Below are 26,397 nucleotides of genomic sequence, written 5' to 3' on the forward strand. Positions count from 1 at the left end.
TATCCCATGTCACCCAACCCCTCGTCCCCAGCCTTTTGAGTCCTTCTTCCTCCCGCCTGTGTTGGGAGGGGGGAGTAGGAAAGACCCACCCATCCAATCAATGGTCTTTGCTGCCAGTGAATTTCTGAAACTTGTATCTTTTTTTTGGTTTTAAATCTTTATTTTGCACTTAACTTCCCAGGATAACTCAAAAGTGAGGCTCTGTTCCCACTCTGCATTAGCTCTGTACAACTCAGTGCGGTGGGCAGTTCCCCAGGTGGAGAGGGGCCTTTGTGCCCCTTTCCAGTCTTTACCATGCGAGCCTCTAGGCTCTCAGGGGTCCCCACCTCCACACGGCCTCAGGGGTTACATAAATCACCAACAAATTAAAAAGTAGCCCTCACCTCCACCAGCCCTCCTATACTTTACCTCCCAATTCAGGCCCTAGGTAAGAGATCCCTGAAAGACTCAAAATAAAACAGGCCACGCTTACATGTTAGCATTTATTATTCAGGAGGTATTAAACTATATAAAAGAAAAAGGTCAATCGACAGAAACAGAGCCATACATTTCTAAAATCCCATTGGTCTGGATTTCTCAAGCTCTATCTGAAATAAAGTGCAACCCAGTACCAAGCCCCAGGTGCCGAATTCCAGCTCCAAGACTCAGACCTGGACAGCCAAGGAAACATCAGAGTGGCCTGTGCCATCTCCGTGGCTCCCGTCCCATGTGGCCTCCTCGCCTGGAAGCCGCAGGCAGGAAGGGGAGGTGGCCTGGACTGTGGCTCGGGGGCCTGCGTGTGTGCAGGAAAGAGCCATCTCCCCCGCTCTTGCTTGTTTGGGGATGTGGCCAAGGACACAGTCAGGGGAGGACAAGCCTCCCTGGCTGGCACTCCCCCCTTCCAGTGTCTCTTCTGCCTTCCTCCTGCTGCAACCTGCCGTGACTACTGTGAGGACACCCTGGTGGCCAGTCACTTGTGCTCAGCAATGAGAAACCAGGGACGAGCCTTGAACCCTCCCCCCCCACCAGGTCTACACCCAGCCAGTCCGGCCCATCCTCACTAACAAACTACAGGGAAGGGCAAACGTCAGCACCTTCCAGCACGGTGCCGCTTAGCTCCTTCTGTGGGAGGAAGAGACACAACCACTTGCACGTGCAGCCTTGTGAACGCAAGTACAGGCCCCAGGACGATTCCCGAAACCACGAACATTTCCACCTTCAGAAGGTGCTCCCCACCCACTGGGGATTTATCTGTGCCCATGTCAACTAGGAAAAGCTCATCATTCTTCCAGAAAATTCCAGGCATACTAAGGGACAAGGAGATGGCACACAAACTAATTCTTGGCCGTGATTTTAACTGAAGCAAATATTACCCTGACACCCAAACTGTCTCCGCTGTCTGGGAGGGGACAGTGACAGATGTTAGAGACCCTTGGCCTGGGCCGGAACCTCAGGTAAGTGAGGTTAAGAAACGGAGGGGCTGGAGAATGCTCAGGGACAACCCCCATGAGGGTTCTAGGGGGGCATCTATCTCACAATTTGAGCATGGTAATGGGAGTGCAAGCAGGCCCCATGACAGGAGGGAGGGCCCAGCCCCACCTGCATCACCAAGGCCAACGCGACCCAGAAATGTGATCCAAGTTTCCAAAGCCCTGGGCATGGCCCTGCCCCAAAGAACACTGAGCTGTCACAGGGGCCAGGGTCACTCTTAGTATTGTGTTGACAACAGGGTTCAGGAGCTGGATCCCCAGGCACAAGTGCAGACAGCCCTGCGGACCTGGGTCTCCGCACGCCGTGCAGGACACAGACCACACCAGCAACACTGAGTGGGCAGGGTCCTTCTGCAATGACTTGGTTTAAGAGCGAGGGCAGAAATTTGGGCACGTGGGCTCCACACACGCTCAGCTGTGGGCGTGGCGGCTGCCCTGTCACCACAGTCCTGGGGAGAAGGGGCTCCCCTGGCTTGTGAGACACGACAGGAGCACGTGGCTCTGCTCTGTGATCCTAAAGAGTGCGTGGCAGGCACGTCTCAGCAGAGGGATGCCGAAGTCGGGAAGAGCCACGTGGGGCTGTTCACGGCACAAATGTCGTCTGCTTAAAGTGGGTGCTCGACGAGAATGGGCCCGGGAAGACGGCGAGGTGCGGGGGGGACGGACAGGAGGCTGGCCGCACCTCCAAGGCCTGCCTACAGGCGCCGGGGCGGTCTGGCCCCAGCACAAGCCCTTCCTCCCCTGAGAGCCCAGCACTGCTGTCAGGAGATGGCACCTCGGGGTGAGGAACTCAAAGACTTATAAGCACAAAACAGTCAAGATTTGCCTACTTAAAAATTAAACTACTGTAAGAAATGGAAACCCCACCTTGCAGCCTGGCCTGGATGGAGGGGAAAGGAGCAAGTTAGAAAGTGGCGGCTGGAAGACCGCTAGCCAGGCGGGGGCCCACCCCTGCCTCGGTGTCCCTGCGCCGCGGTCACTGGGCCATCTGCACCACGACGGCCCTCCATGCCTTCTCCATGTCGAACTCCTTCAGGGGGCTTCTGGACACCTGTAGCCAAACAGGCGAAGCGTTATTTCTCCCAGGGGGCACCCGAGCGCAGGAGGCGGGTGGGAAAGCTCTGTAAGCTCGAGAGCTTTCCTCAGCCTGTGAAAACAGGACAGGAAACAGCCCTGGAAACCCGAGGGGACATAGAGTCCCCTGCCCCTCCACCCTCCCACAGACCAGCCCCTCTGTCCCTCGTCCCCGCAGGAACACAGCCCGGGCAGGGCAGGGTGCGCATTCGCCTGACGAGAGGGGACGTATCTGCGTCCAGCGCCTGGCAGAGCACACATATGCGCAGACAGAGCAACGATCTGCACCGCAGGGCAGGACACGGCACTGGTGCCCCCACAAAGGAGGCCCTGGGTCGGCCCCTGCGTGTGTGCAGGCACCATGGGGAGGGGGACACCCAAGGCAGGAGCGCACTTGAGGCAGAGGTGACTGAACACCTCCAGAAACAGGGAGGGCAGCTGCGGGCCCCTGAGCCTCTAGAACTTGCCGTTATGGAACCCGGTGGGAGCACTCATTCGCCAGACTTGGTGTCTGCACAGAACCAGGTGGGTGCTTTAAAGGGCCTGCGGTCAAAGGCATCCCCGCAGGAGCCCCCGCCTAACTGGTACAAACAAGGAAGTGACTCCATCGGCAGGGTTCAATGACGGAAAGTGCAGGAGCGGATGGAAAAGGCCAGGGTTGCCAAGGGCCCTGAGGTTGGTAGTACCAGGTGGGAGGAGGGTCCAGTCCACCCACGGCGTCCCTGACGGACCCTGTACAGTGTACAGCACACTGTAAACACCTCTGGGCCGGCAGCTCCTGGGGTCGAGACACTGACCCCCCAGCCTCCAGCTGTCGGGGGTGAGGGGCAGGACCCGGTGGCCTGGAGACTAGCAGAGGGGCTCACATGACCCTCCAGAGCCTGCCAAACAGAGGTCACCGATGCAACATCCATAGCGAGCTGGGCGGGCACCCCCTTCCCAGCAGAGCCGTGCCCCTGGGGGGGGGGGCAAGGAAGGGACTTCTGCGGCCCTTGTGGGTCCTGACCAGCTGCCTATCCGTGTTTGCAGGAGTAAAACTGAAGGCTTTCAGTCTATGGTTTCAGGGCTGGATCTGGCCAGCCCATCAGGACAGGGAAGTCGCCAGGTTGGAGGCCACTCACCTCCCCTGCTGGGCGCTCCTGCTGGCCCATCTGCGCAGCATCCCAGGATGTGCCCAGCTTGAAGCTCACGCAGCGGACGACAGTGCCGGTGTTGAGGGCGGCCTGCAGCAGCAGCTCCAGCATGAGCAGCAGCAGCAGCACGTCGTAGGATTGCTAGGGGGAGAGGAGGCTGTGAGCTCCCGGCCGGCCCTGGCCCCCGGCACTCAGCCCCTGGGCCTGCCGCCTGCAGGGGGGAGGCTACCCTCCAGCCCAGGCAGGCCATGCAGGCAGCTCCCCTTCTCCCACATCCCCCCATTCCGGCCCTGGGACCTTCCCAGAGCACTTGAGTGAGTTCATGTGAATCGATTTCAGGTTTTCAGGTACGTGCACTTCTGCTGATTTCAGGAACCTGAGCGGTAATCATTCTCTCTCACGAATGGGAGTCAAAGAAATCAGAAATCAGTTCCATAAGTTCAGTTGGCCATAAAAATGGCCCACAAGTGGCAGAGCCCTGTGGGTAGCCTAGGGGCTCACAGCCAAGTCTCCCACATCCTGAAATAACCAGTGACATAGAGCCAGTGACACAGAGGGTGTCCATATGGGGCAAAGCGACCAGTTATGAGGGCCCTGAGCCGCAGATGGGGTCCCTGGGCACTGGCACACAGACACCATCAGCAGATCCCCCTGGGGCTTGGGCTGGTGCCTGTTGCAGGGAAGGGGGCTGAGGAGTACCTGGGGCCAGAGGGGGTGATGGGGGAATGGGGGAGCCTTGGCAAGCAAGGGGTCCCAGTGAGCACCCAGCCCTCCCAGCTGCAGGCAACCTTCAGCACAGTCACAGAGTAACCAAACGGTAACACAAAACCCCCAGCCCCATACTGTGTCACTGTTAGGAGAGAGAGAGAGAGAGAGAGAGAGGGAGACGAAGGGAGAGAGAGGAAGAGAGACAAAGAGAGAGGGAGAGAGAGGGAGGAAGGCAGGTGGGGAGGGAGGAGACAGAAACACCTCTCCTCAACCTAATGTATAAGTTTAACCACAAACCCCATTTAAAAAAAAAAAAAAAGTGCTTTCTGGAGCCAGGAAAGTTGATTCTAAAATTTACGTTAAAAAACACACAACAGAAGTGAGGTGACCCTGAAGGGAAGAGCGATCGGTAACTGGGCATCCAGCCCGCCAGCTGGTGAAGCCTAGTCTCAAACTCCCCTCATCAGGACAGGGCGGCACCAGCCAGCAGACGTGTGAGAATGACAGGTGCAGACACAGAAGCTTAGTGTGTGACACGGGCAGCATCTCAAGTGACCGAGGAAAGATGGCGGTTGAAGCCCTGAAGAGGTGAGTTCCTTATGCTCCAGGATAAACTCCCACTCAACACACAAGTCGTAGTCTTTCTTCCTTTTTAATATTTATTTTGAGACAGAAAGAGCAGGGGAGGGGCAGAGAGAGGGAGAGAGAGAATCCTAAGCAGGCTCTGCACTGACAGAGGCTCGATCCCGTGAACTGTGAGATCATGACCTGAGCCGAAATCAAGAAGCAGGACACAACCGACTGAGCAGGACACAACCGACTGAGCCACCCAGGCACCCGAAGTAGTAGCCTTTCTAATTACGACTTAAAATCCCAAAGCAATAAACGAAGAGATTGATGATTTGACTACAGAGAACAAACCAAAAACCTTCCTCATGACAAAAATCACAAGTGGAACGAAAAACAGCTGCCGTGTGGAGGCTGCTATCCGGACCTTCTGTTACAGAGGTGACTCCCAAATATTGGGGAAGCTCCAAGCCCACTAGACAGTGGGGAAAAGATAGGAACAGAGCTTACTGGAAAAGAAATGCCGAAACCGCCTGGCACAGCCACAGGCCCCCAGCACTCGAGTGCAGAGACACGCACACCGCGGCCACACGGGGTGCGCTGGCTCACCCGCGTGACAACACTGTGTGACGACGCTCTGTGCGGGGCTGGTGCTCCCCTACCAGTGGTGGGAGGGAAAATGGGGCCTGTCGTGAGGGGGACTTGTCACCATTTCCCAAAACTAGAGATGTGTCCGCCCTCGGGCCCAGCAGCCCCTCTCCAAGCTCACTGTCCTAATGACGCACCACACAGACTCAAAACCAAGCGTGGGCAGAGACTTCTTCGCAACGACAGCAGAAACCGGGAGCAATCCGGCCCCACAGTGTGCGCGTGTAATTAAAGAATACAGAAGAGCTCCTACCCTTGGTGTGAAAAATGCAAACAGAAAATATCGAAGTTGACCACGTATCAAATCAATAGAAAAAACATATGCAGAAAAGGGGCTTATTTCTCTCCTGAGTGGGGTCAAAGCAAGCTGTAAACTCACTGGGCGAGTGTGCTGCTGGAGGTAACATTGGTGGTGCAATTGTGACGACGCTCGTGTATAAGATAACTACACTCAGTATTATCAGGAAACAGGATACTAATACAAAACAACAAAAATTGACCAAAAAAATCCAAACATGTAATTTTGAATTAAAAATATAATATAAATTTGGGATCTTTAAAAAATGGATTTCTCAGCTCTGTCCACTGAAGTCAGGCTTAGAAGCAATGACTCCCTGTACGAATGAGCACACACACCTCATATCTTCACTTCTGTGTGTTCCCTCCAAGGGGCCTGAGAGGGTCTGGGGTGCAGGAAGGATGAGGCGAGCCTGGGTCACCCCCCAGTGTCTGCAAGGAGAGGCTGACAGGCTACTGCAGGGCACATGGGACTGGAAGGTGCTTCCTCTGGCCACAGCTGGGCCAACGTGAGCATCAGAGAGTAACGCGGCAGCACTGTACAAATACTGAAAGCCCGGGAGTCCTCGGTGGTGCTCAGAAGGAAAGTGGGACAGCAGAGCCAGGCGTCCGTCACCTCTCTTCCCCCCTCACTGTGACACAAGCACTCAGGCCAGGGCCAGCCGCCAGGGCTAACCCCGCACAAGGTGCTGGGACGAGGCCCCTGCAGGTGTCCGGCTGACGGCACGGTTGTCCCTCCCTGTGAGAGCCCCACCCACCACCACCAAGAGCACTCGGGCGGCTTGCTGCCACACCAGGTGGGAGGAGACGCCACGTGCTCTTGACCTCACTCCCACTGGCGTCACAGGAAACAGAGCCACAAGTGGGACCTTCTCCCAGACCACTGGCCAGGACTCTAAAGTGTCAGTGCCACAGGGGAAAAGGTGGGGACTGTCCTGACTCGAGGAGACTTGAGGGCAAGTTGTGCCCCTCAGCTGGGTCCTGCTCTGGAAGCTTCAGCCCATGAGGCACTTTCTTGGGACGGTCTGTGAACACTGAAGGAGACGTCATGTGATGATTTTAGGCCTCTCAGGCGCCTCGGTGGGATTGTGCATGTGTAGGAAGCAGTCATTGTAGAAAAGCCGAATATTTAAGGTGAAGGGTCCACACCTGCCACTCACTTTCAGATGCTCCTGAGAAACGAGTGCGTGCTCCCACCCATCAGTATGAACACACAGGTACAATCAACACGTCAGGTACTTAGAATCTCTCAACTTTTCTGTACGTTGGAAATTGCCCACGATAAACATTTGGGAGTAAATACCACGCATGCCAGTGACAACGTAAAGTATCTAAGAAACAAGCCTAGTGCTGTGTGTCTGAGCCCGTGGAGACCATGACGAAGTGCTGAGAGCCTCCAGACAAGTCCTACCTAGAGGCATGTTCATATGCACAAAGGCACCAGGTTCTCCTCACGTTTATCTATAAACTTGACGTGACTACAACGGAAATTCCAACGAGGTCTCTCACACAACTGGGTGAATGACAGATCCCAAAGTGAGAATGGAAGCAAGAAGGGCTGAGAAACCCCAAGAGCGTCAGGAAGAAGGGGTGTCTGGGCAGGTTGCGGGGCCACCTGAGCCCAGACAGAACCGCCCAAAGTTGGAAGAGGCAGGCTGCGTGGAGCAGGGCTGGGCCCGCACGGGCGTCAGAGAAGGGAGCGCAGACACCTGGCCGTCTGCGCGTGGGGGCAAAGGAGATGAGGCCTCGTGCCCCGTGCAGAAGCAGCCGCACGCGGCCCCGCCAGACTCTTCCCCCACACGGCCTATGGCAGCGACACCAGATTTCCAGAGTTCTAACATAAAACAACACGCACCTTGATGGCCGGCGGGTAATCTTTGAAGATCTCCAGGACTCGCATGACGCTGAAGGACAGGTACCCAGAAGCCGTGAACAGCAGCGGGGACGCGAGGCTGCAGATGGCAATCAGCACCTCCACCTGACGGGAGGAACGGGACTCGGGCCGCTGTCTGCACAGGCAGGGGTGGGTGCCGGCCGCGGCGTGGAGCGAGGGCGGACGTGCCCCTGGGCTCAGCACGAAGCCCCCGCCAGCCTCTCCACACTCGGTTTGCCATAAGCTCCACGTGTGGCTCGTGTCCCACGAGATCCCTCGACCGTGCACAACTACCCACTCTGTTCAGTGAGCACCGTGAACGGCCGGCCCAGAACCTTGTTCTTCTAAAACCCCGCTCACGTGGACACGGCGCCTGGGTTGTCTGCGAGGCCGCACAGCCACATGCGGGTGCTGATAAAGCACGAACGCAGGGCGCCGCTGTCAAACGAAGGGCCTCACGGCACGCAGGAGGAGGCTGGAGGACCGGATGCTGAGTCACGGGACTCTCCCGACTCTCTTACCAAATGTGCTCACTTCCATCTGCTTCTGCAGACAGGCCGGCCCTGAGGCTACCACACGGCCCTCCCGGGCTCAGCCCTGCAGCCCTGCCAGCGGGGTGGGAGCCCTGCCAAACTGCAGCCCGGTACCGGGCGAGCCGGGCCCTGGCGGTGCACAGTGGGTCCCTGGTGCCTGGGGACAGGGCCTCACTTACCAGACACTTGCTGGGACACTCAGCTGTGACGTGACTGGCAATGGCACTTGGAAAACACTAAGAGAAAAGGAAACACAAAGGACTTCAGAGGAGACCGTCCAGGAAGTTAATGCCAGGCACGCGCTCCTGTTCTGGTGGGCACATCCTGGTGGCCAGCAGCGCCGGGGCGGCCCTCCCAGCTCGGGCGCTGGCAGCGCTGGGGCCGGGGCCGGAGGGCGGTCCCTGAGGCCTCCTGTGCCCTGATCCACGGCTGCAGCTCAAGTCTGCAAAGAAGCGGCAAGAGCCACGCCAGGAGGGCCCGCGCCGCCCCAAGTGGCTGCCTGCGACGTCCCCACCTCGGCGGAGACGGGGACGCCTGCCCTGAGCACATGCGCGTGTGCCTGCAGAGACTGAGGGCGTCTCCCGAGCCCTCTCAAGTCAGCATCACGCGGGGAACGTCACGCAGGCTACATGTGTTACCTGTGTTCGGATTCTCCCAATTACCCCAAAGATGTCCTGTAACAGGTGTTTGTCCCTGGTTCAGGATGCAGTCGGTGGCCACACTGTGCTTAGGAGTCCCCTTGACCTATGTCATCGTCAGACGCAGATGTCTCTGAGGAGGGCTCCAGCTGCAGATGGGCCTTAGCTGGGGCCAGTCTGGGGCTTCCTCACGATCAGACTCAGGGAGCCCCAGGAGACACGGCTCCTCGCCGGCCACCCACTGCACTATGACCACTAGGTCGGGGGGCTCTTTAGGCTCCTTCACTAAAGGGGCCCCTTCCTCTTTATACTCAATAAATGTCTTTTTCCACTTATTGTAAGGAGCCTGATTTAGTTCCATGCCATTCTGGCAGAGGGAAGCCACAGCAGGAGGGCACGTCCTTCCCAAGGTGCCGAGTGCTGAGCCCACCGAACCCACGGAGCCCGTGGCCCCAAGTGTATCCAAGGTCTAGCTACCCGGCCACATACCCGTGCAGGAAAAGGAAATGGCCACACCCTGGGTGGCAGCGGACTCCTCCCCTTCGTGGGAATATGTCAGCCCTCTGGACACTGGGGGGAGGGGACAGGTCTGCACTTGTTCAGGAGTCTGGCCTAAGAGTGAGCAGGGTAGAGGCAGGCCTGAGGCCATGAGATCCCGGGCAGCAGCCAGAGGGCTGAGAGGGGAGCAGGCCAAGGGAGGCGGGGAGAGCAGCACTCTGGAGGCCGTGGTGTGGGCACGACAGAAGAGCCCGATACGGACAGGGGTGTGGGTATGGCTGCAGGGGTGGGTGGGCCTAGGCCAGGGAGTTTGCTCACTCTAAGGAATGCAGGAGGTGAAGGTGTCCATGCAGGAACCTCCCCCCAGACTGGTGTTTCCATCAGGGAAACTGGTATAAGCAGAGAAGAGACTGTGGATGTGGAATAGCCACTTAGGGAGTGACTAGAGTGGCCCCAGTAAGTGTGGTGGGGGGGGGGGGGCACAAGTTTGCTTACCACCCCTGGACTGGCAGGAAACTGGCCCATGGGGAGGAGGGCAGTTCACACACACCTGCTCATATACACATACATACCTGGCCCGGGAGGCTGCAGGGACAGGCTCTCAGCCAGGGCCTAAGCCTTGCACCCCTGCCTGGTCTACATCCTTGGCCTCTCCACCGTCTCTCCCAGCCAAGACGGGGGCAGGTGGAGCTGGCTGTCCCCCGCCCCGGGATGGAGAGGGAGGATCATCTGCAGAGAAAGGACTAGGGAGACTGGACGTGGGGAGGCCAGGTGTGCAGAAGGCCGCGCCTGGGGGACACGGCCACAACCTGTGGCGGGTGCTTAGGCAAGTATGTCTTCACTATAAGCTTTAGGGTAGTATTTGGTCTCCATCCTCAGTAACTCAAGGACATAATTACAGGTATTTCCATGTCACCTCAGAAGTTAAACAAGTAGACGTACATCCGTTCCCACGGCCTCGATTGCTGGGGCGGGCACAGAGGCAAGCGCCCTTCTCTGCAAGTCCCACCTGTGCACTGGCAGCTGGTGGCCAGGTGCATGGCTCCACCCCACGTCCTCCCTGCCTGCTCTCTCCCTCCAGGCTCCAGTCCTTGGGGAGCACCTCGGCCATTGTTCCTAGGGCTCAGCAAGGTGGGACAGGCGCCCCCGGCGTTGTTGAGCCTCAGGAGACAGCAGGAGTCCAGCCCCAGCACCCGATGCAGGCTGCTCCAGCCCAGCCACACTGAGTGCACAGGCGGTGGGGGCAAAGGCCACCCCCTCGAGGTGCCATCAGGAAGAAGAGCACATAGACAAGGCTGTGGAGGCTGTGTCCTAGTCATTCATCCAGAACCACCTTGGACAGCAGGGTGGGACAAACCAGGCCCTTCCAGCAGGCATCACCATGTGACACAGAGACACTGCAAAGCAGCCACGGGGTGCCAATGTCCAGAAGTGCAGGGCACAGGTGTCTGGGATGGTCACTGGGCTGGGGTTTCAGGTATGCAGGGGGCGATCTGAACGGTTCCACGCAGGTGTGAGGAGCCCATACCCAGCCAAGGACCCGTTCCCAAATGGGGGGCACTGGGCCAGATGCTCCACAGGCTGCACTTCAGTTAAACACTAAACACTGTTAACTTGTGTGAGCAAACAGTCGCTCATAAAATGATGAATGAGCCATAGAAAACACCCCGATCACATATGGTAGGCACTTACCACGCATGCACAGGGCATTGTGCTGGGTGTTTACGGAAACAGTATTTAATATAAAATAATAAGCATGTTATACTTTATAAGCCACGTATTACAGAACAGCGTGTTACATATTATAGACTGACATAAAACAAGCATCTTCAAGAAAAAGTAATATACAAACATGAAACAACAATACTGACTCATATAAAAACAGTCAACTGGGGCACCAGGCTGTCTCAGTCGGTTGAGGTCCGACTTTGGCTCAGGTCACGATCTCACAGTCTGTGAGTTCAAGTCTTGCATCAGGCCCTGTGCTGACAGCTCAGAGCCTGGAGCTGCTTCAGATTCTGTGTGTCCCTCTCTTGCTGTGGACCTCCCCTGCTCATTCCTCCCCGCAATAAACATTTAAAAAAATTTTTTTAGGGGCGCCTGGGTGGCTTGGTCGGTTAAGCGTCCGACTTTCACTTAGGTCATGATCTCGCGGTTCGTGGGTTCGAGCCCCGCATCGGGCTCTGTGCTGACTGCCAGCTCAGAGCCTGGAGCCTGTTTCAGTCTGTGACTCCCTCTCTCTCTGACCCTCCCCTGCTCACGCTGTCTCTCTCTCTCTCCTAGAAATAAATAAAACATTTAAAAAAAAAATTTTTTTTTAAAGTTACCCTTCTGACCCATTTGATTCTTGATACTCAGCCACGAAGGAGTGTCCTGCTTGGCCTGCGAGCACCCACCTTCCACCCTCTTCTCATCCAGCTGCTCTCTTGCCTGAAATCCACCAAAGCTGAGCTCCAAGACTGGCAGTGACCACGCTGGAGAGAGCAGCAGGGCTTAGCCAGTGGCCGGAGACCACACAGATGAGGGCCACAAGGGTGTACTCACGGCCACCAAGATCCAAAAGAACGTCACAGAGAGGTGCGGCCCCGAGATGGCCTCATCCACGTTCAGAGCGATGACCCCACCCAGGACGGCGGAGACGCCAGCAATCACCTCGATGACCTGGAGGGCGAAGCACACGGGCGGGGTCACCCGAGGACTGTCTCACGCTGCAGGCAGGCAGGGGGACGCGAAGAGGGGGTTCTAAAGAGCTCAGGGCAAAGCAGCCATAGGCCCTATGTTGATGTTGAGGATAACCTTTAAAAGAACACCAAAAAATGCACAGCTCCCAACTCAAAATTAGTGGGAAAAGGAAAAAGGTGGGAGAAGGAAGGACGAAGCTCCCACCAATTCACAGGCAGGCAGGGGAGGCAGGAGACGGCACGGAAACTAGAAACAGAGAGGCGGCAAGACGAAGTAGAGACGTGCCAGCGCGGGGTGCAGACTCAGACGGACGGGGTGAGGATGACACACAGTCCCATGCCGTGACAGCAGCAGCCCCAGATGCAAGGATGAGACAAGCTGGTAGGCAGGGCAGGAAGACACAGCCCGCCCGTGCTAACCAAAAGAGGGCTGTGCACCTGAACCAGTCAGCACAGACTTTACGGCAAAAGCTGTCAGCAAAGGCGGAGTTGCTAGGTAATGGTGAGAATAGGAAACAACTGTAAACTTGTACGTAACCAGGAACAAAGCTCCAAAAACCCATGGCAAATAGCTACTGAACCACACACAGAAATCACGAAGACCATGTTCAGAGCAGGGGGCTTAACGCCTCTTTCAGTATCAGGACAAGTGGACTAAAGAAACAAGCTGGAAAGACATACAAGACTTGACATACGGTTAACGAGACAGGGCAGCCACATGACTTATCCTTCAAACCAGGACAATTCCGAGAGTGATGGAGTGAACTTAAGAATTCCCTGTGGACAGAAGGTGTCACTCAGGACAGTGTGTCACCACGGATCTTTCCCAAATAAAACAAAATAAAATAAAGTAAGAAGAAAAAGGAAAGTTTATCTTACTGAATAGGATTTCAGGACCCGAGCAGGAAACGCCACTTCATACAAAATGTTGGTGCTATCTGACACGGGCCCCTGGAAAGAAACAAACCACATGTTTGGCCCAGTGACTTTCCATGTGCTGTAGCAGGGGGTGGGAAGGGGAGGTGCACCCAGGCCGCCCACTGCCCAGGCTGTTGGCACTGGCTGGCCATCTCCAGGCTGTCACTTTGGCCGTGTTCTAAAACATGAGCATCTGGGAGCCACTGGTGGATCTTCAGACTTGAGATACTCCTTGCATATGAAAACAGAATTAACTGCTGCAACGCCAGCAAGCGTTACAAGGTGACACTTTTGGCAGCCTTGGTCTCTCCACTGGCACTTGAGCAGAATCACACTATGGGGAAGCTGTGTTGCATCTTCTACTTTGCCGTGCTGAGGCTACCAGCCTCATGAGATCCTGGAGAACTGGCTGGGGTGCTGTGGGGCGCCCCGGGGCAGCCTACCCCTGGGGTAGGGTGAGTGTTCGGGTGCGGGGGAGGGCCTGCCATGTGCCCTGTGCAGCACAGGGCCAGACCCACCTTCTGCTTACAATACGCCTCGCTCGACCGTGCTGAGATGATCACCGTGGCCGCCATGAAAAGCTCCAACAGAAGGAGCAGAATCAGATTAAAATTTATCTGCCAAAAAAGAACACATAGGCCTATAAGACTGGCTCTCTTCACTCTCTTTTCTGTAAATGTACACAGAGGCTTAGGCGCAGGTTCAAAGCTCTGGACAGCACAGCTGCTTCTGTCAAAGGCCAGATGCTAGACACAGGGGCCACACTCCCCCTTTGACTCACGTGTGTGTTTTGTTTCGTTTAAACCATTCTTAGCTCAAGGGCTTGCTGTGGCCATTGAGCTGTAGGCTGCCGATCCCTGATCTAAACCTTCCTTAGTGGTTCGCCCTCTGGGCATTTAAGGACGTGAAAAGTTATGTTCACATCAAAACCTGCACACCTGTACACAGCCTTCTGCATGACTGCCAAAAATTGAAGAGAACTGGGCCTTGGAGGTGATAAAACTGTTCCAGGTTGTGGTTGTATTGACAATTAAAGCAAACTATGCCTGTATTAATAATCAATGAAAAAAATACTGAGAAAAGTAAGTTTAATTATAGGATATGGAAACCAGCCGATCCAGAGCCCCAGCCCAGCACCCCTCTGAGGGGCTCCCACACTCATGGCATCCCTCACCTGTCCCCACCCCCCAGGCAGGTGCCCCACACCCCTGAGGAGCCTCAGGGCCCACGGATGGACGGGATCCACACCAGCCAGTCCGGAGCCCACTCACCTGCCTCACCCCCAGGAAAAGCTCCCTCTCTCGTTCCCAGTCTGCCTCCTGACTGCCTGCTGCTTCCCCCTGCGGCCCCCAGCCCGCGCAGCTGCCCCCTCCCCTGGGGACCTGTGAGTGACCAGCTGTCTTTCCAATGGCAGTTGTCCCCTGATTTGTAGCCTCCCCAGACCAGGATAATAAAACTTACGTTTAAAGTCAAATGAAATTCATTATTTGATTTATAGAACCCTACACGCAAAACTGAAAACAGAGAATCATCATTCTCTCATAGCATTGGGTGGAACACTAACAAAAACTGACTATTAGGCTACAAAATAAATTTTAATGAATTCCAAAGAATCTACATTACAAGTTGTGCATTCTGACCAAAACATAATCAGAAAATAACAACGAATGGAAGATCGTAAAAGACAGTCCCATATGTCTGTTTCATCAGGGTCCTGGTGAGAAACAGAGGGACACCCAAGAGGAAGGACTGGAGGAGGTTTAGGGACAGGTAGCTCTCAAGTCTGGGCCGGGGTAAGGGAAACCTGGAAGGGTAGCGGTGACCACTAAGGACAAGGACAGGGAAGGAGTAGCCAAGACGACCCCGCCCCCATCCAACCACACCCCCAAAGGGCTCAGAGCCAGGGGAACAGACAGCCTAACCACTGTCAAATGTCCCATCTGAATGAGCCTCTCACGGGCTGAACCCAACCAACGGAGGCCAGAGGGCAGGGTGCAAGGGGGCCCAGTCCACACCTTCCGCCTCCTGGACACAGTCAGGGAGACAGTGGGTGGGAAGTAGGTCTGGAGGGGCCAAAAGGGAAACCTGCAAACACTTAGGACCAAATAATGATAAAAATCCACGTCAAATGTGGGATGCACCTAAGCTGGAGCTGAGAGATGGGGCCAGAAGCACCCCCATCGGGCTCGGCTTTCAGCTCATGACAGGCATAGCACCCTGAGGGACCAACCCACTGACCAAGGAGCAGCCCCAAAACACAGGGAGCAAGGAGATGGATGACAGACACCAGTAAAGAGAGTAAAGAGAGAATGGCAACCAGAAACAAACCAAAGGGGGTTCACAGAACTGGTTCTTTGAAAAAATAAGATACAGTAAAGACATAAATTAAATTCTAGGATGGAAAGGGAAGATAACTAGATGGCACACATTTAAAGTAAGGAGCAGTATCACTAGCTACTACATACTAATAATTTTGAAACACTGGATAATATTAGAGCAATTTTTAATAAAATAGAAAATCTGACACAGGAAGAAACAGAACCCGTTGATACTCATAATGAAGTCCTCCCTCAGCAACAGGTCTGGGTGGAAAGGACTTTACAGATAAGTTCTACTCAACTTTCAAGAAACAGTTCATTCTATCAAGTCATTCTTAAACACAAAAGGGATCAGTGCTGTCTCTCTTACTTTATGGGGCCAGCATAACCTTGATTCTAAAACCAGATGAAGGAAATCTCCCATTTCACCCAGGAGATGCAGAAATCCTAAACACAATACCAGGTAGTCACCCCGTCAGACTATCTATAAAGTAATACCGTTGTGATTGGGTGAGGTTTATTCCAGGAAAGAAAGGCTCAGCACCAGGAAAAAAAATCCATCAATCTAATAAAGTGATGAAAGATCATCTTAACATATCCAAAACCAAACTATTATAATTCAACACACAATTATATTTTTAAAATTAAAAACTCATGACAAACCAGGACTTGAAGAGGACATTTTTAACTTGGTAAAAGTTACACACCCAAAATTTCAGAGACTCTATGATGCAACTCACTTAAAGTCAGAAATAAGAGAGAGGCACCCCAGTGTTTCCCACTGTGGGGGAGACCCTGCCACAGCTACAAGGAAAGAAAAAGATGGTAGAACGGAAGGGGATGTTCACACAGTCATTGTTTACAGAGGACGTGACCACCTGCACAGAAGAACCAATACAAAACTATGAAGAATAAGAGAGTTTAGCAAGGTTTCCAGACACAAAATCTAGTGACAAAATTCCCTTTTAATTTAAAAACTGGTGCAGTCTGAATAGATTTGTACCTAAGTGAATATATAGTAGCAATGTCAATCTCCAGGTTTTGACATGTTCTGATTATGTAAGACGCTGTCACTTGGGGAAGCTGGGTGAAGGGCACACAGGAACTCTCTGTATTATTTATGTGAATTATTCTGAGTCTTAAAATATTTCAAAATAAAAAAATTAATACCCTCTCTCTGCATTCCAATAATCCATCTGAAAATATAACTTAATAAAACACCATTCAAACTTGCAACAAAATCTGTAACGAACTAGGGGTTACTCAACCAAGAATACACAAAACACTAAGACCTGATACAGGAAACAAAAGACGATTTGAGTACGTGGAGACCAACTATGCTCTGTGGAGACCATCTATGCTCTTAGGTAGAATGATTTAATGAACAAAGATGACAAGTCTCACAAAATTACTATATAAACTTAAAATCATCATAATGTAATCCCAGGTGCAGCTGTTGAGAAACTCAGTAAACCTATTCTAAGATCTACTTAAAGTCAGAGAGGCCAGCTGTGAAGGAGCCGGAGGTGGGGTGTAGCTCTCCCGCAGGATACCCCAGGGCATCCTCAGAAAAAGCATGGTGTCGCCCAGTAACAAACTGGTGACAAACTAGCAAAATCACTTCTGTGTGGGAATCTGACGCATTGTGGGGGTTGGGAGAAGCAAGTTCTGTGACTCAAGGAGAGAACCACCTCAATCTACAGATGAGCCGAGGGTGAGAGCAGGCAGCTGTTGGTGAAGGAAGCTAGGAGATAAAAGCAGAGGAAGGGGTGCTCAGGAGCATCAGTGATGAGAAAACATGAAGGGAAGTAACAAGTAGCTCTTGCTACAGTTGTCTGATTGGACACAGTAGACAGTTGATGCCACCAAATGTAGGGAAGGTTTGGGCTCTGAGAAGCTTGAGCACGCAGTTAGGGCAAGAACGGGGGCCCTGATCTTGAGCAAGTGAGTCCAGGCAGAGAGCACCCCTCGGTATATGAGACCCCTGCAGACGTGTCCACATGGGCCCTGCTCCTGGCAGTGGGGCATCGGAGGTGACCCTCTGGATCCACCCCTAAAGGACCCTGGGGAGATGGGGGATCCCACAGAGGGCATGGCGCGTGTTAACGGTGAGCAGCGCAGACTCGCTGTGAGCTGGGTGGACCCCCAAGTGCAGGCAGAATGGTAGGGAACAGATGAGCTCCCCTGCGTACATCGTGTGGGGAAGGGGGGTGGAAGCTGAGGATCCAGGGCCCGAGATGAGCAGGGAGGGGGGCATGGGAGCCACAGCCCCATGAGTCCCATGACACTCGTGGTTTTCCATTTCCCAGTGTGTGTGTGCACGCACATCCCCAGAAAATGGTGGTTCAGGCATTGGAGCCACAAGTCCTCAGTGCTACTTTCAGCGCTGCGTGGCTTGGCCTTCGTATGTCAGGAGCTATCCGAGGACCTGGTCACCCGCGGATTCTGGCACAGTGGCCTGGGCAGGAGGAGCAGCGCCACGGCCACGCTTGAGGAGAAGGCTGGGTGGCATACGGCTTCATCGACCTTTCAGCCTTTACTCTTCTGTTCAGGGTCTTCAGGGGCACTGTCCTAGGCAACGTGAACATTCCAGTACGCGCTCTGGTTTGGGGTTTTTGCCTTGATGCCCAGTGCTGCTAGTAGCCACACTTGCTGGTTGAGTATGCAAGTGTTTCTCCAAGGTCTGCACCGTTGGGGGTGTGCACATGGAGTCACAGTGTGTGTGCTCTTTCAGAACGTACCTGCAAATGCCGGACTGTTTCCAAAGGATGTAAAAGCCGCCCCAGATGGGAGGCAAGCCCCTGGGGCTCCTGCCCATCTGACGCTGGAAAGGGCAACTCTTTGTGGTTTTCATTTACCTCTTCTTGACGACAGTGAGGCTGAGAGTCACTCCAGGGGGCTGGCGGCACTGGGCTTTTCTCCCTGGTGAGCGCCTGAGGCAGCATCCCGGTGCCCTGGATCTGAAGCGGGAGCTCCCCACACACCCTGGACAGGCCCTCTTCCAGCATGCGCTCCTTCGTCTCCCCTGGCTAGGCTCCAACGTGAGGGGCGCAGCACCGCCACGTTCCAAGTCCAGGGCTGCAGTCTGCGCACGCGGGGTGGCTGCAGGTGGACCTGGTCCAGGAGGGCTCCCCTGCCTTCCTGGGATGGCTGTTTCGTACCCCCTGGCTGTGGGCTGAGTTCCCAGCCTGGTGGCAGAGGGCTGCCTTCCCCGGCCCTTGGTCACTACACATGCTGGGTCCTGCCGACAGGTGCTATTGCTCTGGACCCACTGAGAGGCACCCTCACAGGCCCTCAGCTGGGGCTTTAATGAAGTCCTGGCTTAAGGAAGCTTTAATGAAGAAATCTCGGTTCTCAGTAAGGCTTCATGATTTTCCACAAAACAGCCTTACAAAACTTTTGCTACATTTATTTCCAGGAACTTCACATGCTTATATTTAAATTACATTTTCAAAGTCTTCTGTTGCTGATCTTCACACCCTGCAACCTTGCTACATGTGCTCAATTCTAAGGTTGAGTCAGTGGGAACCCCTCTTCTGCAGACAATGTCAGTGTGAGTGTCCCTTCTGGGTCCATGCGTGTTCATGTTTCTGCCTTACAGGCCTGGCTGAGACTTTCTCAGGCCTCCCCATCCTTTTCCTGATCTTGAAAAAAGTGAGTTCAACATTTCCCACAAAACAGAGGCTTTTTTCTCTTTTTTTGAGGTTTCTCTGATGAGTATTCATTTCTTAGGAGACTACAGTTCCTTTCTGGCATCATAATTTAAATCGAAAGATTTTTCTTTCTCTTAGTGGCTCATAAAATAACCGTACACCTTCAAATCAGCAGCATCACAGATTTGATGAAATACGTTGCCAAAGAGATATTAGAAATACTATCAATAAATCCATCTGCTGGAGTCAATGCAACAATCAAACAAAGGCAATTCTCAAAAGCATAAATTCTCAAAATCTGTCAGACTCACAGCTATGACACACATGTACTGTGTCAACCCAATGACAGCACTGTCTCAGGCCCAGACTCAGTGGGACCAGAGCCCTGGGTATCTGCATCAGCAGAAAGACATGTTCGGGAGAAAACAGGAAAATGTTTGGGACCCACAGTACTACCCAATGACTCACGTCTATTGCTGAGGGGTTCACGACCAGTTTGCATCCAAACCAGATTAAACATGTAGTGGTGATGGCAAAAGTGGACACAAACAGGATCTGAAAGTTGGGGATCTGGAAAAGAAAACGGGTTCACTCTTTTTTACAGAACTAAAACAAGGATATCATTGAACCAAATTCCAGATCATTAATTCAAAACGCCACAATTATAAGGGGGGAGGACTCCAGGAAGCCCTGCAGTGGGGTCACAGGGCTGCAGGCAGTGGAGGCGCATCCCAACACGCACATGCGCACACACGCACAGGGGCCCATCAGCCCCACAGGTGGCCTGGGCCTGCCTCCCCAGCCCCCAGCCTGCTGGTGTATGCTGCCATGGAGGATCTTGCACGGCCCAGAGCCACACCCCTGCCGCCACATCTGCAGAGACTGCACAGAAAGCTGGACTCACCGCATTGATGTTTCTCCTTGAAACAGCGAAGCTCACAATTGCCGAGGGAAGGCACTGGAAAGAAATCAGAGCTCCGTGAGCCAGGGATGAATCACCTGGGCATCCCTACTTGCACTGCAATGCTTACATAGGCTTCCAGAATGACCGAAGACACATCAGCCAAACGAGTGCCACCAGTGTACTGGGCACAGGAGCGTTGCCAACGATGAAAGTTCCCATGATTTTCAAAATTATTTATTCTGGAAAATGTTTAACTTTTCTGAAGAGATGAAAGAGATAGATAATGAAACCTATCCTTGCTGAATGTACTTAGAAGTCAGATGGTCACCTCTATCAACTGCACAAGAGCAAAGTTCATCTTAGCTCAAGAATTACCCCACAGGGAAAAACATCTATGTGTGAAGGATGTGAAAACGATAAGAGTCCCAGAGCTCCTAGGAGGCTTGATCTCCACAGGAGCAAAGGACAAGGCAAGAGTGGAGGTGTCAGGGCGGTGGGGAGGTGGAGGACAGGGCACCAGCTCGGGGCTTGTGGGCCATGCCAGGTGTTGCCCCTGTGGGTGACAGGACCCTTGAAGACCCTGCAGAGGGCACAGCACAAGCCATGGGAACACAGCCCAGAGCCTGCAGGACATGGAGCATAAGCTGGATGAGGGCCCCCCGAGGGCTAGGCCTCCAAGAGCGGAGGGGGAGCCGGTGGGACCATGTGGCCTGCTTCCCCAGCCTGTCACTTCTGAAGGTGAAGGGCACCGCCAAGGATTTGGCTGAGATAACCAGCCCAGGTCAGTGTTGCCCTAGAGTACTGGGGTCAAAAGTCAGAAATCATGGTGACTCCCGAGGAAGACTGCTCCAGTAGTGACGAAGGACCACCTAGAAGGTTCCAGAGAGAACAATATGGGTCAAATTTTTGCAAGAACTTTCTTCGTAAAAGGGCAGAGGCTGGGTTCCCTGTCAGCCCACAAGACAGACCAAAGCGGCACACAGCTGTCAGTTAGAAATCGAGGTGCCGGTTCTCGAATGGGAGTCTGTGGAGTGAGGTTCAGACTTGCTGCATCAATCATTTTCAAAAGTAACAAATCTCATTTAAAACTAAAGTCAGATGAGATTCTGAATGAGAAGAGGAAGCAACAGGTAAATTTCAGAGCAAAAAAACTCACACAAAACCTCAAATTTCGGTACCAAAACACAACGGAGGAACGACGCTTACCGATCCTGCAGCACAACGTAAGTAATCCATTTCAGAAGGAAACACATTTCCCAGATAAAGCGAAAACCCCGAAGTCACAAGCAGACAGCTCTGCAAAGTAGCAGCACAATTCAGGTTACAACATAAGCACGTTGGAAGATCGGACGGCTAAACAACTAGTCCTCTGACTGCAACTCAGCAGTGTGTACAATGCCAACCTTGATGCCTGGATTCCGCCAGACCTGACTCCTCCCTGAAGAACGGCCATGGCCCAATCTTCCCCCCAGTGTCAGACTAAGGGCCTCAACATTTATTTGAAGGAGAGAGGAAGAGGCCTCTGTCGAAATTTAAAGCAAGAAATGGCACTTCTCCCCAGAACACACCCTCAGCATGTACAGGATCAGGGGCCTTAGGAACCCCCTCAGGGCCAGCCTCGGGGGCTAGCAAACAGCCCCACCCTATGCTCTCTGTAAAGCTAATCCAAATGGACAGCTAGAAAATGACTGTTCAAGCCAGGGGGTGCAAGCCCAAAGGACAAGGCCCAAGTGACACTCAGGCCTCAGGTCAGGCCTGAGAGACAGAAACTTACTATAGAGGGTGAGGCTGTGGGGCAGAGGGCAGGGGGCAGTGTTAAAAGACTCAGACAAAGGTCTGGACCAGGGGGTTGGGGAAGGTCATGTGTGCTCCCTGAGCACTGGGACCCCGGGGCAGGAAGCCAGGGACACCGTGGTGCAACCTAAGTCAGGAGGGGATGAGCAGGATTAAGTGCCTTGGCCGCAGACAGCTGTGGGCAGTGCACAGAGCCCAGGGCCCTGGGACCATGAGGAGGCTGAGCAGCTGCACGACACCAGCCCCAGGAACAGGGAGGAGGGACTTCCTCTGCAGCCCAGGCAGATGGGGGTTCCGATCTCAGTGGGACAGGGTCACAGCTCAGAGGGAGCGTGGGCAGGACCCCTGGGGGTGCTGCTGGGGGGCCTGGGGAGCCCGGTGAGGGGTGAGGTCCCCACCTGGATCCTGGCTCTCAGCCTGGCCCACACAGGAGACCTGGGGTCCTGCCTGAAGAGAGATGCATCCAATGGCCGAGCCCCAGACAAGCCAGCTCTCAGGCTGAAATGACCCCGTTAGCAGTCAAGTGCCCACCCAAGCACGTCTGAAGGGAAATGTCCTGGACCTCAGGCCTGTCCCCAGCTCTCTGCTGACCCTGTCCCTCCAGCCCCTGGGCTTTCTCCTGCTCCAGGGCCCTGGCTTCCCATCCTGGGACACCGACCCACTGTTGAGTCTGCCAGAGGCCTGCCCTGAGAGCACAGCCCCTCCTCCCATCTTTGGAGGGTGACTCCAGACCCCCCACCCCAGGAGTGGAGGGTCATGGAGACCACCCTAGCAGCAGATGGTCAGCATGGGCCCTGGGCTGTCCCAACCCTAGTGGGACAAAGAGAAGCCACAGCTCAGAGGCCAGCAGGGCTCTTGCGGTAGATATTCACGGGTTGAGGAAAATAACTCCGAGAATATAAGCAAAATGCACATCAGCGCCCATGAGGCTCTCTAGAAGCAAAAGTGAGCTAGGAGCTGCCCTCTCCCAGGCCACTCAGGAATGGTACCCAAAGCAGAGGAAACCTCATGGTGGATGATGAGGCACTACTCACCCCCATCAACACAGAGAGAACCCACGTCTTGTGACTGAAGCATGGGGGCAGCCTTGTTGACAGCTGAAGGTCGCTGGGCTTGGCGTCTGGGGCGTAGCTCCCGGCCTCCGGCCTTCCCCGCTCCAGGGTGGGCATCCGGTCGTAACTGAGCTCCTCCCTGCACTGCTCATCCCGTGTCATGGTGCTCAGAGGACACAAGCCACACGACAGCTGTACCTGGAGCTCTGGAGTCACCTCTGCTGCCGCGTATTCACCAGTAATAAAATCATTATTTATTTTAGATCACTCTGAAACAACTCTAATTAAAGCACGTTGTTTTCAGCAGAAGAAACAGAATTCACACCAAGATGCTACAAATTTGAAGGAAAAAGCAAGCACTGAAGTCTATGAGTAAGACCACTTTCACAGTAAAACCCTGAACAGCCTGGATTCAAGGTGAAATTTTAGGTTTTAAAAAAGTGCCTCGCTGATCCGGGTTTTCCAGGACATTTCAACCTTCACTCTCACTAGCAGCTTCACGTTCAAGTTCCATGATGTGCTGGTTCCCAGAGCACATTAAATTGCTCAAGGTAAGATCGCTAAATACACACACACACTTAACGGTTTAACAGGCACACTTACCTCCAGTGGTTTCTGGTGTTGGGAGCGCTGCTCTCTGGGTGAGGGGCTGCTGTTACCAAGTCATCCTGCCCTGGGCTTCTAGCAAGAACTATTCATAAACGGAACAAAAGCCCAGCAAAACTGCCCTTAAGCCAGGGGAAGGAGTGCCGCTTCCTGAATTTCAATGAGGAGATGAAGAGAGTGACCCTGGAAAGTTCCGCGGTGGTTGTATAACTGCTGGCTCAGAGCACTGCTCCCTCCTGTCTCAACTCCACTAGAAATTAAGGGGCCTCTCAGTTCTACCGATGGCAGCTGGGTCGCACACAGGTGCCAGGGTGGGCATCTCACAAGAAAGAAGTGTCCCTAAGAGTAGCACAACACCGAGCACAGAGTCCAGGCAGCGTGCAGTGCTGGGTGTCCATTTCTGGAACAAACAACTTTCTATCCAAACGCCTTGATAGAACTGTTCCAAGCAGACTTCTTCCACGGATGCTCTGAGATCACAGAGGAAGATCTCCTTCGTGAGGTCACATACACATGTGCACACTCCACGTGGCTGGCCTGGCCCTGGAACTGCTTGGAACCCTGACTCCGTTCCCGTGGGCAGCCCACACAGTCCTGCTGGGCCTTTTATTTCTGCTCACTAAGCAAAGAAAAAGGACGGGGGTGTGCTTCGCCCAGAGACACTGGCACCCTGACACTTATGACGACAGTTTCTTTGTGGACACGGGAGCCATAAAGTGGCACGAATCAAAGAATTCTGAAAAACTAGCTCCTCAAACTGTAAATCCACATAAAGCTTGAGCAAAGGCATTGGTTTTGAATAACGGGATGGTCTGTTGTCAGTTTTTCCACCAAGCAAAGATTAGAGTGTTCATAAACTATAACCTGGGAAGTCAAGGAGGGATTGAAAAACCTCCCAAACTTCTTTACGGACTCCCTTTTAAGTGATAACTGAATTAGTAGGAATTGGTCTGATGAGACTGAACCTCTCGTGTTTCTTTTTGTTTGAAGAAAATGTCAATTCCATTGGCAATACCAACTTCCAGAACAAATCCTGTTTTTTTACACTATTTTCACATACAACGTTGTTCCTAAAATGTCATTCGTCCTTTTTCTGCCCGCTCAGATCCTATTCCTGTTTCAGCATTTCCACTGTCCTTCAACAGATATTTACAGAGGGAACAGAGCAGTCCACAGTCCCTCCTACCTGGAGTTTACGTTCTAATGGGGGGGGGGGGGCAGGAGCACACAAGATAAACAGTGTAATCTGTGGTGAAAATTAAGTAGGAGGAGGGACCGGGGTTTGCTGCTTGGGGGAGCCAGTGCAGGCCTCACTGACAAGGAGGCATCTGAGCAAAGACATGCAGAAGGCAAGGTGGGGAGTCTCACAGAGAGTTGGAGCAAGGGTGCCACAGGTGCAAAGGTCCTGAGGTGGCCAGGCTGGAGGACGACGGACATTGGAAATGAGGCAACCAGATAGGAGGCACCTGTGGGCATGGAGAAACCCTTGGCTTGGACTCTGAGATGGACCTACTGGAAGGTTCTGGGTGGAGGAGCAAGCGGCTGCTGGGTGGAGAAAAGGCGACGGGGCAGCAGGTGAGAGCCGGTGCTGGCCGGGACTGAGTTGGGGCACAGGGGTGGTAAGAAGTGGCCATGTCCTGGGGGATCCTCAAGAGCCAGCACGATGTGCAGTCCCCTTGACGTGGGGCGAGAGGGTGACGAGTCCAGGGGACACAAGGCTTCAGTCTGAGTAGGGGAGGTGCAGCTGTCCCACGTGAGGAGTCGAGCCCGGGGAGAGCGGGTGTGGAGGGAGCCCAGGCAGCTTCCTTCTCACCGTGAGGTGGTGTCTGCTGGGCATCGGGGGACGCACTGAAATCCAGGAGGAGTCCCGAATCCAGGCTGGGGGACACTCCTGCTGCACGTCCTTCCCCGCGCACCCGCGGAGGTCCTGGGGTCCTTCCACTCTCAGCGCACGGCCCCGACTCGGCAGGCCTGCCTTCAGGCTCCGGGCGCGGTGTGCACGCCGCCCGGGCGAGGAATCCAGGTCGCACTGCGCTCGAGCGGCCGCGCGGCCCCGTCGAACAGGGACCCGCCTGCCCAACGACGCGAGCGGGGACACGAGCTGCGCAGAACCGCAGACCGGCAGTCCAGCCCCAGCCCGCAGCCCCAGCCCGCGGGGCGTCGGGGGCGGGGCCGCGGACGGCAGCCTCGTGCCCCCCGAGCCGTGCCGGTTCCCGGACCCCGGCGGGAAGGCCGCGAACCCCCGGAAACTAACACCACTCCTTCTAGAGAAGAAAGTCCCGGGACTCGAAGCAACACCCACAAAGGCAACGAGAAGCCAAACGAACGAAACTACGAGTCCCACTCTCTGAAGGATGCGGCCGGATTCGAGCCGAGACACGCTTACGGCCTTAAATGCCCAGGTTTGAGCTGAAGAAAGTTCCAGAACTCCTTAATTTCCCTCTCAAGAAGTTAGAAAAGCACACACTAAACGAGAAAAGATAAAATGAAATAAAAAATAGTTCGCGCTGACACCGAGACGTGCTTTCTGAAGAGATGGGTTAAGTTGGGGAACCCCTGGGCCGGAGGAGCAGCGGGTGGTTAGCGCCGCAGAGTCAGGGACACTCACTCCTACCAACAGCCTCGCACTGGAGGAGGGTGCGGCCACCAGCATTCGAGAAAACTCCACCGGCGGCACGGAAGAACTCCAGAAGGGCAGAAACAACATCCTCAGGGCGGCCGGAGGCCCGCAACGAAGCGAGGGGGAGCGACACCCGGTCCGCCCACGCGCACGCGCAAGAGGCCCCGCCCACCACGCGATACCGGGCGGCGTCTCGCCCACCCGGCATCTAGCCTCGCTGAGCCGCGTGCAAAAGGTCGCCAACCACTGGCTACTAACGGTCGTGGCTCGCGCGGCAACCCCATTGGCCCAGACGGCAGGCACCTGCGCAGGCGTGGGCGCTGCGAGCCCATTGGCCGAAACCAAGAAGTTGGGGGGGAGAAGGGGGCGCAGGCGCGGCAAGCTCATTGGCCCAAGGAGCGGACACTTCTGGA

The 26,397-nt window shown here is 54.4% G+C and overlaps 1 protein-coding gene across 5 annotated transcripts; it reads right to left on the minus strand.

Moving 5' to 3' along the window:
* Positions 1–468: 468 nt before the first annotated feature.
* Positions 469–23,874, minus strand: MLC1 (modulator of VRAC current 1). Of its 5 annotated transcripts, none has more exons than XM_039235772.1 (12): positions 23,362–23,873; positions 22,741–22,976; positions 21,119–21,208; positions 19,913–19,966; positions 19,477–19,578; positions 13,556–13,654; positions 12,999–13,070; positions 11,983–12,099; positions 8,482–8,538; positions 7,752–7,848; positions 3,665–3,817; positions 469–2,520 (listed from the first exon to the last, which is right to left on the minus strand). In XM_039235772.1, the coding sequence occupies exons 2-12, from the start codon at positions 22,918–22,920 to the stop codon at positions 2,399–2,401; spliced, it is 1,143 nt and encodes a 380-aa protein (XP_039091703.1). In that variant the 5' UTR covers positions 22,921–22,976; positions 23,362–23,873; the 3' UTR covers positions 469–2,398. The 5 variants fall into 5 exon arrangements, with proteins under 5 accessions (XP_039091703.1, XP_039091718.1, XP_039091711.1 ...); XM_039235787.1 differs by having other exon boundaries at positions 7,752–7,874; XM_039235780.1 differs by having other exon boundaries at positions 22,741–22,979.
* Positions 23,875–26,397: the final 2,523 nt, after the last annotated feature.

Source organism: Hyaena hyaena, unplaced genomic scaffold (assembly GCF_003009895.1).
Source record: "Hyaena hyaena isolate Hyena2069 unplaced genomic scaffold, ASM300989v1 scaffold_4, whole genome shotgun sequence".
In the NCBI taxonomy this organism is placed as follows: domain Eukaryota; kingdom Metazoa; phylum Chordata; class Mammalia; order Carnivora; family Hyaenidae; genus Hyaena; species Hyaena hyaena.

What these genes read in the sequence shown, in the direction of transcription:
- MLC1 (XM_039235772.1), bottom strand. Translation starts at nt 22,920, where the DNA reads ATGACACGGGATGAGCAGTGCAGGGAGGAGCTCAGTTACGACCGGATG. An exon ending in TACGTTGTGCTGCAGGATCG is followed by an intron (nt 19,967 to 21,118) that starts GTAAGCGTCGTT and finishes ATTTCTTTCCAG; the next exon opens with TGCCTTCCCTCGGCAATTGT. An exon ending in TGAACCCCTCAGCAATAGAC is followed by an intron (nt 13,655 to 19,476) that starts GTGAGTCATTGG and finishes CTTTTTTGGCAG; the next exon opens with ATAAATTTTAATCTGATTCT.